This window comes from Perognathus longimembris, chromosome 3 (genome assembly GCF_023159225.1).
Source record: "Perognathus longimembris pacificus isolate PPM17 chromosome 3, ASM2315922v1, whole genome shotgun sequence".
Lineage (NCBI taxonomy): Eukaryota > Metazoa > Chordata > Mammalia > Rodentia > Heteromyidae > Perognathus > Perognathus longimembris.
In genome coordinates, this window is record NC_063163.1 from 112,639,001 (window position 1) to 112,653,015 (window position 14,015).

The following is a 14,015-nucleotide window of genomic DNA, read 5'->3' on the forward strand; positions in this document are numbered from 1 at the left end:
AGCTATGTCTTTGGCCAAAAAAAGAAACATGTCATCTTTCATATTCAAAGATAATACTGTAGCCTACTCAAAACTCATTCTTAGGAAATTCTCCCTGTGTCTTTAGAGTTTGAGTTTGGAATTTGTGATGAACAATCGGGATCATTGACTCCTATTCTCAGTTTAGTAGTTACATTCAGGAGATAATTGTTAGATTTAGAGAATTAGTTTATAGATAGGAAGTTTTCCTTTGGAGAAAGTAATTTAGAGCTAAGCCTTTAGTGTCAATAATGAATGTTGTTATTTTATTGGATGAAGCAAGATCATTCTACTGGAACTACTTCCAACTGAGTTCCATAAAGTGTGGATGGAATCAGAGAATATCCATTATCCTCTCCTGACTCGTTCATTAAAGTAAAAGTAGAAAGAAATATTAGTAACAATCACCCAGAAATCCTGCCATTGTCTCCTTGCCCAACCTACTCCAAATACAAATTTGATGTGAAATTTTTAAGCACAGGAAAATGTAACTCTTAGAAGACAATGTGGCTCAGGTCTTCACAAACCTCGCCAGATGGACTCTTGGTTTGGGGCTCTAGTCAAGCCCAGGCCTGTGAATCACACCTATAATCCTAGCTACTCTGTAGACTAAGATCTGAGGATCGTGGTTCAAGGGTAGCCAGGGCAGGTCTGTGAGACTCTTATCTCCAATTAACCACAAGCCTGAAGTGAAGCTGTGGTTCAAGTAATGGAGTGCTAGTCAGGGACAGTGCCCGGGCTCCTAGTTCAAGCCCCTATACCAACACACATACACATACACACGCCCGCGTGCACGTCCACACACATCCACAAAGGCTCTACTAAAATCTTACCTTTCTGACCTATTACAGTTCCCATTGACCCCCCCTCCCCGTCTACTTTTATTAAAGTCCACAGTTTGGTAATTATATACTGTTTAGATGAGTGAATACTGCATCACCACCTACACTGTCCTAGAACTGAACTCAAGCAGGTAGGATGAATGTCCTTGTGTCAAACGTACAGTTGCTATTTAAACGAATATGTGTTCAAAGTAGGACTCGTTTTTTTTTTGTGCCTAAGGCTCACCTTGAGAGTCTAAAGCCATGGCTGTCCTCAAAAAAAAAAAGAGTCAGTTTTGATCTCACAATCGGACAGCCTCCCCATTTGCCGAGAAGAACTAGCCCTCACCTGTTGGCATGGCCCAGTCAGAGAATAGGTTCGAATCCCAGCGGAAGGCACAGCTCTGGCTGATGGGATTCTCTAGGCCTGAGGGCCAGGGACTCCCCCCAGGCACACCCCTTTTTGGAAAGCTCAAGCCTCCCCTGTGAGGCGACGGGGAAACTGTTTTCTGAGCAGAAGGGCCATGGACACTGGGGGGGGAGGGGGGGAGGGCTGCGGGACCTCTGTCTGGGCCAGTGGGGGAGAGGAAAGAACTCTCTGCCCCTCCTTATACCCGACCGAGAAACTTCTCAAGAATCGGTGCCTCCAGCCGGGGCCTCTCCCCAGGAGGCCCAACCGGGCCCCGCCCACGGCCCCTCGGGTGGCTCCCCTCCCCCAGCCCGCCCCGCCCCCACCGCGCGCCCGCCCCGCCCCCGCGGCCCCCGGGGTTCCAAGGGCGGTTGGCCGCCGCCGGCGTCACTGGCCGGTCGGAGCCGCGGGGCGCACGGGCGCAGAGAGCCGGCTCTGGCTGGGGTTGGGGCTAAGCAGCTGCCGAGGTTTCTGAAGCCGGCCAGCCCCGGTGTAAGAAAGTGGGAGTGGGGCCCGAAGGAGTCGAGGGAAGGCAACCCGAGAGGGGAGGAGACCCCTGGAAGGGGGAGCCCAGCACTCTGGGGGAGTCACCCCGGGTCGGAGGCGCGGCCCTGGGGTGGAGGGATGGCTGGATGGCTGTGGGACACCCCCCCCACCCCACCCAGGCTGCACCCCCCCCGCTGCCCGTGCGGGCCTGGCCAAGATGCCCTTGAGCCCGGGGCATCCTCGGGACCCCCGGCCCTGGGAAATGGAGGGATGGGGTGCAAGGTGGTGGTGGTAGGTGGGGTGGGGGGAGATGGCGACTCGGCGGAGCTCGGGGACATCACGTTGGCACTGCGGACCATCCGGGAGCTGCTGCAGCGAGCGGCGGGCGCCCGGTGCTCGGTTTGTAGGCAGTGTAATTAGCTGATTGTACTACGGTGCTTACAATCACTAACTCCACTGCCATCAAAACAAGGCACAGCATCAGCGGCGGAGAAGCCCTTCGTGGACAGTCACTGCGGTTACTGTCTGGCGCCCTTAGGTAGTAGGGTCTATTCATCCACCAAGCCCTCAACGAAAAGTGAACCACAAATTAACCAGTGCCTTTGCCAGTCACAACGAATGGAGACACCCAGCTGCAAGGTGGTGGTTGGTGTGTTTTGTTTCTTTCCTTCTGTGAGTCTAGTTACTAGGCAGTGTAGTTAGCTGATTGCTAATCGTACCAATCACTAACCACACGGCCAGGTAAAAAGATTGGGATTCGTCCAACCCAGCCGGCCTGCGCAAACATCTATGGGTCTGGGAGAAGAGGAAGGCTCAACAAAGACAAAACTAGCATGTGGCTGCTAAATATACAATGTATATAATATGTACCTATCTGCGTCTTTTTCAGTATGCCTACACATGGGGAAATGATCTTTGTGATGCGATGTTGTAACATTTTGAATAAAGGGCCGCGAACCATCGATTACGGAGATGACCGCGTGTTGTCTTTCTTTCCAAAGTTGGCATCACGAGGTTCAAGCCCAGCTCCTGCCAAAATGTATCGCAATCACCGAAAGGGTTAAATGGTTCCTTAGATTAACAAAGTCTGGAGAAAGCTATTCACCACCACTAGTGATACGTTGACATTTTTCATAATTTTGCATGAAGAAACCCCCCATCCATTTAGATAGTATAAGTCACCATTTAGGATGGTTGTACTGTAGGCAACTTTTGGTGGGAATGATTAACAAATACAGTTAAGATTTTTTAAGTCCAGTTGCCTAAAATGTGTCACAAAAGATGGGAGATGTGTCACACACACACACCCCTCCAAAAAAATATATGTGTATGAATACAGTTGGAAACTATAGGCTTCAACGGCCCTACCGGACCTCTCGACCTATGCAGCCCCCCCCCCCCCGCGGGGCGTGCCTTGTGTGATACTGAGCACTCTTGTCTGAAAGGGGTCGGAAGAAAGGCTCCAGTGTCACTGTATGACTGCGTTGACTGAGAAGGGAAGGCTGGTTAAGGACACAAGAGGCTAAAGTTGCTCCCTCGCTGGCTTCCCCGACAGGGACAGGACGGGACACGTCGCAAAGTTGATGCTTTGGCTCGAGGCCAAGGCTTGGGCTGGTCCTGAAGCCTTAGGACACCGCGGAAGTGGGCTTTGGATGGGTCACAAGCTTGCCGGGGCGGGGGTGGGGGGGGGTGGGGAACCCCAATACCTACTCTCAAAACCAAGGGCTTCCAGTAGTGGCTGTTACCAGCTTGGCGGTTGGTTGTTTCTTTTTTTTCAGAGGGGGCGGGACTAGGAGAGAAGGGGACGGAGCTTGGGGAAAGCGTCCTGAGTTGCCATGGAAACGAAGCCCAGAGGAAGTCCAAGCAGCCCAAAGGAGCCCCAGGAAATCTGCCCCCCTGGATTACTGGTATTTGCCGGCTGCTCTGAGCAGGATGTCAGCTTAGCTAAGCAGTTCTGGCTTGGGGCTTCCATGTACCCCCCCACCGAGTCTCAGCTAGTGCTGAGCAGAGGCAGCAGCCAGCGGCTGGCAGTGGCCGGGACCTCTAAGGCCACGCTGTCTGGTGAGTACCCCCAAACTTACTCCTAGCACTCATTTCTTCTGCGCTCTAATCCACCTGGAGAAGATCAGATGCAGTTCCAGAAGAAACTGCTCAAAGAAGAAACTTGCATCTCAAATGTGTAAAAGATACTCATTCACACGTGGTAGTGTGTCTATACAAATACATAGTTACTAAAACTTTCCAGCGACCTTTCCACCCAAAAAGGATCACCTAAAACTACATGCTCAATGTTTCTTAAATGATGGCATCTATTTAAACAACAGTATGGAATGATCCAAACAGAGAGTGTATGTTTGGCTAAAAGGTGATTTAAGGATATTTTACTTGGATAATTGAGTTCAAACTTGAAAGCCCTAGAGAAAATTGAAGGCAAGTCAACTTTAGGAACCAAGTGCACTAGCCAATAAGCCCATATAGACTCCTAGAATGTTTTAGAGGTATAATGTTTAGGTAGAAAGTTTTATACCTCTAAAACATTCAGATACCTTTAATTCTTTAATAGTTTGGTCTTTCCCAATGATTTCCTTACTTCCCATTTGTATTTTTTAGAGAGAAATCCTGACCGGTCTGTTCTCCTTGAGAATATGAGTAAGTATCAAACTAATGCTTTTCAATGTTCAGTTCTTCAGGAAATGGGTAATGAGTACTAGGCCCAATACATTTGGCTGTAACATCTGGGTTGTGTTCCTAGGCCTTGGCTTAGAGACCACACTATATACTGGAGGACAATGCCTGAATTTCTATAACAGGCTGAAAGAAGTGTAGACATTGGAACTCTGATTCTACACATATCTTCTCCTAAGGGATCTTTACTTGTCTCCACTCAGACTTACTCATCAACAACTAACTAATTCAATCTCTAATTGTTTATAAATCTAGTTCAAGGTTCAAGACACAGCATGTATTCCTATATATCTTCCTATTCTTTAAAAACATATAATTTTACACTGATGTTATTTAAGAATCCTAAAACTGTTTCCAAGTGGGCTGGGAATATGGCCTAGTGGCAAGAGTGCTTGCCTCCTATACATGAGGCCCTGGGTTCAATTCCCCAGCACCACATATACAGAAAACAGCCAGAAGTGGCACTGTGGCTCAAGTGGCAGAGTGCTATCCTTGAGCAAAAAGAAGCCAGGGACAGTGCTCAGGCCCTGAGTCCAAGCCCCAGGACTGGCAAAAAAAAAAAAAAAAAAAAACTGTTTCCAAGTGAATTTGACTTTATTTCCTCTAGAAAATGAAGATATCCTTGCTAAAGCCCAAAAACAGCAGGAATATGAGGAAAAAGAAAAGTATCTCAAAATGGTAGGCCCATATATCATTTCTTTCTATTTTCATCAAATTTCTAAATAATTTGGATTTTATTTATTGGTGTTGGGGGCATTATTTTTTGACACATGGAAATAAACTTTGTTTCTCATATAGCAACTTAGAAAAACCTTTATTTGAATTTGAATTGAAAAATTTAAAATTCTGTAGAATTAAAAGTTCTATACTTTGGCTATTCTTAGTCTCTTCTAAAGCCTAAGGATGCATATGAAAAGCAGAATCAGAGAAATAGAGAAAAATAGAAAATGGAGAAATAAAGAAAGATAGATTCAAATTTTCCATTATGCTCTCAAACCATACAGAATATTCTAATAACAAACAAGTTATAAGACTAGGAAAAAATCTTGTAGAATCATCTTAATAGGTCAAAATTAAATGATCAGAAAAATGAGCCTGTCATTGAGACTTGTTCAACTAAACATCTTAGTGTAGCCTAATGGACTGAGCGTGGGTCTCTTTTTGGCAACATTCCTTGTTTGCTTTTCATGATATAGACACAGACTTTAACTCAACAATTAATACAGTGATTTATAGTAACATTTTGCTTGGTTCATGGCTAAAATATTTTCCTGGAGTTGTTCCTGAACTGTAAAGCAAAGACAGAAGCTTTTGTTTGGGCTTAGTATCTTTAATCACTGAAAATGTTGGCTAACTCTGTGAAGGATGTATCAGAAATTCTACATAAATTACAGAACAAGGCACCTAGGTTTACTGATCACAACAATTCACTCTGCAGAGTACTGGTGAATCCCTCCAAATTAGGTAATTAATTAGTATTTTCTTTTGTTTTTAGGATATTATGTACTGCATATTTATGCCAGAACTTCATAGGGATAAATAAAGGCATAATTTTCAATAAATAAAACATAACTAGAAGTCAACTTCTTTGGCACTTTTGTTTGTTTGTTTGTTTGTTTTGGCCAGTCCTGGGCCTTGGACTCAGGGCCTGAGCACTGTCCCTGGCTTCTTCCCGCTCAAGGCTAGCACTCTGCCACTTGAGCCACAGCGCCGCTTCTGGCCGTTTTCTGTATATGTGGTGCTGGGGAATGGAACCTAGGGCCTCGTGTATCCGAGGCAGGCACTCTTGCCACTAGGCTATATCCCCAGCCCAACTTTTGAGATGTTAACCTTTACTGAATTTCATTTTAGAAAAGGATTAGAAATGAAAGGTTAAGGAAAACGTATTAATCAGTTTTGTTAGCTTTTGTCGAACAATAAGAATATTGCAAGTTATACATCAATATAATACTAACCAACTATATTAATAATCTTAAAGCTAAGCTGGTACATGCCTATGATGCCAGGAAGACGGTGAAGGCAGAAAAATTTCAGTTGGAGGCCAGTCCCTGGAAAAAGCATGAGATATCATCTAAAAACAAATTAAAATGAAGAGGGGTAGGGGCTCCACTTAAGGTGGTAGAGTACTTGCCTAGCAAGCTTGAGGTCTGGAGCTCAAACCCTAGTACTTCCAAATCATCACCAGCACCAACAACAACCACCATCATCATCATCATCATCTTAGAATTAGTTTCCTTGCCTTGGGTCTATCCATTTATTAACTATTCAATAAGTTCCACTGATAATTATTGAAAGCCTTCTGTGTGCAAATTACTGTTCTAGATGCCAGGTTACAAAGATAAGAAGTGGCCCCTAATCTCAGTGAGTGTACAATCAGGTGGAGAAGACCGCCAACTCAAATCAGTAATTCTAATGTACTATTATGAAAGATATATACATATGACATTATAAAAACATATTGAAAGACATCAAAATCATGTGTAAGCAGTGAAGAAACTTTCTTAGAGGAGCCAACTTTCAAAGGATTAGAGTTTGTCAAACTCTAGTGAAGGCTAGAGTTTGTCAAAGAATATGCAAAGCCTTCAGGATGCATTTCTTATCTTCCCAATGGGAAATCGCTACTCTTCTATTTTTGTTCTTCTCTCTCCCATGGCTCATTTCCTACTCCTCGGCATGTTGAAGTTCTTCTTCAATTTGACCATAACTTCACTATCTCTCCTACTACTCTCTCTTTTCCCTCACGCTCCACCCCAACCCATACTCTATATAGTTGGTTCTCAGACACTTAGGCCAAGGCACAATGTCTACTCTCTCCTATATATTATTTCTGAAGTGACAGATGGGTTGAATACAGTTTTGCTATACCTAAATATGCACAATATCTGCCAAGCTGTACATTAAGCCAAGGGATCCTGCAATGTAGATGTCTATTTGCCAAGAGCTGAAAATAAGAGGCCTTATAAAACAGTGAACCAGCAGAAAAGAAGGACAATATTAACAACCATGCCATTTGGAAATGTTAAAAAAAAAAAAAACTTAGTACTGTATAGTACTGTTCTACTCATATAACACTGTCAGTCAGTTTTCATTACTGTAACAAAACACCTAAAATTTAAATATATATATATTTTCTTATCCCAGCACTGGTGGCTCACACCTGTAATTCTAGCTACTTAGGAGGCTGAGATTTGAGGATCAAAGTTCAAAGCTAGCTCTGACAAGAAAGTCTGTGAGACTTTTACCACCAGGTAATTACTAGAAACTGGAAGTGGCATTGTGGCTCAAAGTGGTAGAGCACTAGCCTTGAGAAAAAAAGCTCAGTGGGGGGAAAAAACAACAACAACAAAAACAACAGGACCTGGGCACTGTCCCTGAGCTTCTTTGTGCTTAAGGCTAGAGTTCTACCACTTGAGCCATAGCACTACTTCCAGTTTTTTCTGAGTAGTTTATTGGAGATAAGAGCCTCACAGATTTTCCTGCCACAGCTGGCTTCAAACCATGGTCCTCAGATCTCAGCCTCCTGAGTAACTAGTATTATAGGCATGGGCCACAGGTGCCCATTTATTTTTAAGAGGCAGGGCTGGGAATGTGGCCTATAATCCCATCTACACACAGGAGGATCCTGGTTAGAGACTAGCCTACTATACTCCCTGAGAGAAAGAAAAAAGTAAAAAATATGTGAGCACCGTTCATGGTTCAAGTAGTAGAGCACTTGCCTAGCAAATGTAAGGCTTTGAGTTCAAACCCAAGTACTACTAAGAAAAAAAGTGGGAGGAGGTTTATTTTAACTCATAGTTTTAAAAGTTTCGTTGGCAATTTCATTGATAACTTTTTTTTTTTTTACAAACACACACCCAAAATCTAATCGTTTAGCACATCTTCTCTCTCCTAGTCTTATCTGGTTTGTTTTGTTTGTTTTGCTGTTTGAAACAGAGTTTCACTATCTAGCTCAGTCTGGCCTGAAACTCTCTATGTAACATGGACTGGCCCAGAATTCACAATCCCCCTGCCTTAGCCTTCCAAATGCTGGAATTACAGGCATTCACCACTACATCTAGTTCTGTTGTGCTTTTATATCATAACTCTGCGAATAATAGGAGGAAATGTGACTCCCCTAATTATTGAAAAAGAATCTGGTTTTGGATGTTTCTGATTTTCTAAGTCTGTAGTACTTTCCTTGCCTGTTGCCACTGATATCCTATATTCTTTAGTTTGATGGTAGAAAATAAATAGAGAAGGCATCATTTAAACTAATAAAACCTTTCCAATCATCTGTTTGAGATCTTTACATGTTTTGAACAACTATATTGATAAGCAAATTCAAGGTATAATTTCCCATCATAAAATGAGTAAAAATATCTCCCATCAATTGTAAGTTTATCTATCCACTTAATCCTTAATATTAATAAAAATCTAGAAGTTTATTTTGTCTCCTAAAAGTGCTTTTGTAGCCCTCCTTTGCACCAACAGATACTGATTTTTCAGTTGTTAAAAAATTTTTTAACCTTTGCCACTTATTAGCAAGTTTTTTTCAGTTCACTGTGCTTCAATCTCCTTATCTATGAAATAACTACTTGATAGTTACTGTATTGAGAATGAAGTGAATCAGTACATAGGAGACATTGCTTGGCATTTAATAAGTGCTCAATGAAATATTTTTATTGCTGCAAGTGTTTTAAGCTTTAATATTATTCTCTATTTTAGAATATTCTCCAGGTATACATTATAAATGCTTTGGGCTCATAGAGAAAATACTATTAATCACAACAACTATTTCTGTGATGGATTTCCATGGCAGGAAATCAAAAACAATTGAGTTTGTCAAGATTAAGTGGCTTACTATGTCCATAAAGGAAACCTTATAGCACTATAGTGGACCATTATTCTTCCTCTGAGAGTTTTGAAGTAGTCTAGCAGCATTAGAATAAATGAATAGTCAGCTAATTCTTTGAAATCATAAAGATAATTTGCTTTTTAGTTTTGCCACCTTTAAGAAAGCTCTTTAGCTGATTATCTCTTTATGAAAAGAATTATAAATAATTCATTGGCTTAGAAAATGAAGAAGAGGTCAGAGACATATTTCAATGCATATATATATATATATATATACCTATATATGACATATTTGGAAATGCCCATTTGGAATTCAGGTTTTAAAATAAGTGAGTATAAACCCAAAAGTTTTTTATAAGGAACATCTCAATTTGCCAAACACCTGAGATGGGGCATACACTGGAATAGTCAGAAATGGGAAAGCAGACTGGAGGCCATGGCAGCCAGCCAGCAGGGAAGGTGATGGTAGCTTGGATGAGAAGGGTCACAGTGGGGTGAAGAAATGTAGATAGAACTGATAGATCTTTATGAAATACTAGGACTTAGGTTATATGCTGTACACAGATGGTGAGGCATAGCAAGTTATCAGAAATAATGATTTTTCTGGCTTGCATAATGATGGGTAGTAGCATTCTCTGAAGAAAGGGACACTAGGTAAAGATCAAGTGTTGAGGATTTGGGGAAGAGAAGTTAAAAGTTCACTTAGACTAGCCTAGTTTGAGGTGCCTTTAAGTACATGAAATAAGCTAGTGAATATCTGGCCCAGAAAGTCAGAGAGGAAGTTTGAGAGTTGTCTATGTAAGGAGTCCCCTCCCCCCACCTTAAGTCTTTATGGATAGGACAGGAAAAACATATCTGAAAGATGAGGTCAGACCCATCCACCCATTCATCATATTTGTGTAACTACTGTCATGAAGAAAAGCTTTAATACTTATTGCAGAAGAAATCAACAACTGCCTATCGTTCAATTCACAAAGTGAGAGATAGCTCTTATATATTATGCTTCATCAGATTTCACATAAAATGATCATGCTATGCTCATGATTTTTTTCAATATTAAAACCACACATTGCTTTTTTGGGGGGAGGGAGGGGGGTCAGTTGTGGGGCTTGAATTCAGGGTTTCGGTGCTGTCCCTGCCTTTTTTTTGCTCCAGGCTAGCATTCTACCACTTGGAGCTACAACTCCACTTCCAGTTTCCTGGTGGTTAGCTGGAGATAAGAGTCTCACAGACTTACTTGTCTGGGCTGGCCTCGAACCGTGATCCTCAGATCTCAGCCTCCTGAGTAGCTAGGATCATAGGCATGAGCCACGGGTGCCTGGCCCTCACACTGCTTTTTTGAAAGATGTACCTTTGAGAGCAATATTGTGGCAGGTTTTTTAAATCACTTACAAAATTGAAACCCCTTTGTACAATCACTTAAAGAGAATTCAAAGATTAAAATAAATAAAATCACATATTTGCCCTGCATGCATTTGTGTCTATTTATATGTATAAGTATTTTGAAACAAATTACACTTTCCAGGCAATTATTATTGGTTTTCCATTAAAATATATGCAACAGAACTAATAGAAATATACATTTTCTTCCACATAACAGGTAGATTTTTACTGTATTGAAATCCACATTAAAAAATTGTCTTGACTCCCTCTTATATAATTAGCGATAAGGTCTTTCATTGTAATAAACTATTATTTTTTAATTAAAATTATGTATGACAGAACTGGGAACTGAGCCACTATCAAGCCACTTCCAGGAGGTCTGGAGATGCACTTAGATCTGCATCTTTTTTTTTCCTGCAAGTCAGCAGGAAAAATATTCCTATATATCATCCCCATCCACTCCAATAGATTGCTGCAGTCAGACTAGTGCTGGAGAAAGCCTTTTCACTGATTGTCCAGCCTTTCTCTTAAAGGGTATAGTAGATTATTACTGTAATAGATGGAAAATCACTATATGACAGTTGTAGACATCCATAGCCAATTTCACTCAATAGGTAGAGGATGGTAGTGAATTCACAGAGTAAGATCAGAGTTGAAGCACTCTGTTGTCAAAGTCAACAAGTGAAGAGGAGCCACGTTCTTCTGAAATGAAGTCAAAATGAGAGGGTTCGATATTTTGTACTCATAGTTTTGTTTTCTACCATAAGTCATGTTTTTCACCTTCCTCCACCTACTGAGGACTAAGATTTTATGTAGAATAAGAACAAAAATTGCCTAGTGGAGTTATGGAACAGTTAACTCCCAATTGTGGGCACAGAATTAACAATTAAAAGATGGAGCCTTAAGATAAATGTTCTCGATCTCTGTGAAACCACAGAACTTTTATTCTGCTCAATATTCCAAATATGGGGATGTAATCCCATTTTATTGGTAACATAGTACAAAAATCCTATTATAAATACTAAGTTTATGTTAAATAAAATCTTAGGAAGGTTGGGTATTGTGGCTTATACCTGAAATCCCGGCTGCTAAAGAGGAGGATATTAAGAGGAGTAAATTTGAGACTAGCCCAGGGGGAAAAGTTTGCAAGACCCCATCTCAACCAATAAAAGCTGGGCACCATGACACACATCTGTCATTCCAGCTATAAGGGAAATGTAAATAGGTCCAAGTCAGCCCAGGCATCAATATGAGAACCTAATCAAAGCAAGTTCAAGTGGTTTAGCATCTTCCTAGCAAGAACACGGCCATGCTTACACACCCCAGTACCTGTATATCTCAACTATTCTTTAACCCCTTAACAATTTTTTATATAGTACCACATTAACTGTCAAATAAGTAAATTCACGTTCAGGTGTGTATGACCAAGGCCGTATTTGGCTTCCCCTACTTTGTAGGTCCAAAACACACATTTTACACTAGAATATAAATTTTTCCATGAGAACAGAGACTATATTTGTCTTTTCACAACAGTTAATCGTAATTCTTCATTTGTGCAGTGATGATTTCTAATTCATTCCTATAATCCTATATAATCTCAGGAGGCTAAGATTTGAGGATCAAAGTTCAAGCCTGGGCAGACAAATATATGAGATTTGTATCTCCAATTAACTAGCAAAAAGCCACATCTCCAGCCCCAGTTTTGCTGTGGCTATTTTTGAGATAAAGTCTGGTTTTATGTCCAGGCTGGCCTGGGCTATGGTCTTCCTACTTGTATTTCCCTATGTTGTTAGAGATGACAGAGGCCTGCCCAGCCTTGGTTGAGATGGAGAGTCTTGAGAACATTTTTATGCCTAAACTGGACTTAAACCATGATCCCCTCATCTGCCTCCTAAGTAGCTAGGATTGCAGGATTCAGTCACTACTTACATTTTTTTTAAGTAACTATGCCAAAGTATTACCTATTTTAATAATCTTTCCAAAAATATTAGCTTTGGGCTGGGGATATGGCTTAGTGGCAAGAGAGCTTGCCTGGCGTACATGAGGCCCTGGGTTCAATTCCCCAGCACTACATATACAGAAAACGGCCAGAAGTGGCGCTGTGGCTCAAGTGGCAGAGTGCTAGCCTTGAGCAAAAGGAAGCCAGGGACAGTGCCCAGGCCCTGAGTCCAAGGCCTAGGACTGGCCAAAAAATATATATATATTAGTTTTATTATCCTCATTATTTCCAGCTGACTTTTCCACTTTGGAAAAGTATTACCTGTAAATCCTTAGATTATTTTTTATTTAAGGGTTTTCTTGCCTGGAGCTGGTGGACCACACCTGTAATTCTAGCTACTCAGGATGCTGAGATCTGAGGATCACAGTTTGAAGCTAGCCCAGGCAGGTAAATCCATGAGACTCTTCTCTCCAATTAATCATAGAAAAAAACAGAAGTGGAGATATGGTTCATGTGGTAGAGTGCTAGCCTTGAGCAAAAGAAGTTCAGGGACAGCACCCAGGCCCAAAGTTCAAGCCCCAGGACTGGCAGAAAATAAATTAATTAAATTGGCTTTTTAAAAAAAATTTTTAAATTTAAAAAATCTTCTGGAAGTTTTACTTGTTTTAAAGTTTATTTTAAGATTTTAGATTTAGTAATGTATTTATGTAAATATTATTTTCCTTATGTGCTTTTAATATTTCTACCATAAACATATTTTGCATTTATATTCAATGGAAATTTTTTTAGTGTTTCAATCGCATTTGAATAAACGTTTCCTTAATCTTAGTCTATTTTGTACATCTTTTTTCGTCTCTGAACATCAATAGATGTTCAGACCATGTTAGACAATGATATTTTTGAGAAATAACTATATATGGTGTATTCTTCTACAATCCTCAGAACAATTGAAAGCACTGATTACCGCCATTTTCCAAATGAGGAAACTGAAGAAACATGGAAGTGACTTTTTCAAGTCACACAAATACAATGTAATAGAGGAGTTAAGGTTCTCACTGCTATGCCATATTGTTTCAGGAGCTGCTTGAGAACTGAGGGCATGGCTTAGGTGGTATAGCTCCGCACCCTGACCTTAAGCCAGAAGAAGGGAGTGGTCAGAATGACAAAGGGAGCCTTAAGCCCTGAGACTTACATATAGCTTTGGGAGCCTGGGGGGGGGGGGGGGTGAGGTCAGAGCCTGAGATTCTGGCCTTAGCTTGTGTGGCCACAAGCCCCACAGTGTCCCTCACAGGGGACTTAATTGTGGTAGAAAGGCCAGGCAACTTGATGCCTGGCCATGTATGGAACTCAACAGCCCAGGAGGCATGTGAATGAAAAGAACGAGGGGAACAGAGTCAGTACAATTCAGTGGAGGGAGGGAGGGTGGGAGGGAGGAAGGCAA

At 41.6% G+C, this 14,015-nt stretch overlaps 2 protein-coding genes across 6 annotated transcripts in view; one reads left to right on the plus strand and one right to left on the minus strand.

Annotated features, from left to right (window-relative positions):
- The window catches only part of Btg4 (BTG anti-proliferation factor 4), a 73,485-nt gene that overhangs the window by 12,074 nt on the left and 47,396 nt on the right, over positions 1-14,015 (minus strand). Inside the window, exon 2 of one of the 5 annotated variants that reach the window (XM_048343814.1) lies at positions 2,635-2,763. The exons of the other annotated variants lie outside the window; for them this stretch is intronic. The gene's annotated coding sequence lies outside the window, so the exon portion shown is untranslated. The remainder of the gene's footprint in view (positions 1-2,634; positions 2,764-14,015) is intronic. 5 annotated transcript variants of the gene reach the window in all.
- Positions 3,520-5,363, plus strand: Hoatz (HOATZ cilia and flagella associated protein). The gene is made up of 4 exons (XM_048340748.1): positions 3,520-3,820; positions 4,298-4,383; positions 5,027-5,097; positions 5,304-5,363. Exons 1-4 carry the CDS (start codon positions 3,570-3,572, stop codon positions 5,361-5,363), a joined length of 468 nt encoding a protein of 155 aa, XP_048196705.1. The 5' UTR covers positions 3,520-3,569.

Excerpts from the sequence above, each read along its gene's own strand:
- Hoatz (XM_048340748.1), top strand. The coding sequence starts at position 3,570 with ATGGAAACGAAGCCCAGAGGAAGTCCAAGCAGCCCAAAGGAGCCCCAG. Across the intron at positions 4,384-5,026 it reads TGTTCTCCTTGAGAATATGA|AAAATGAAGATATCCTTGCT; the intron begins GTAAGTATCAAA and ends TATTTCCTCTAG. Across the intron at positions 5,098-5,303 it reads AAGAAAAGTATCTCAAAATG|TCTCTTCTAAAGCCTAAGGA; the intron begins GTAGGCCCATAT and ends GGCTATTCTTAG.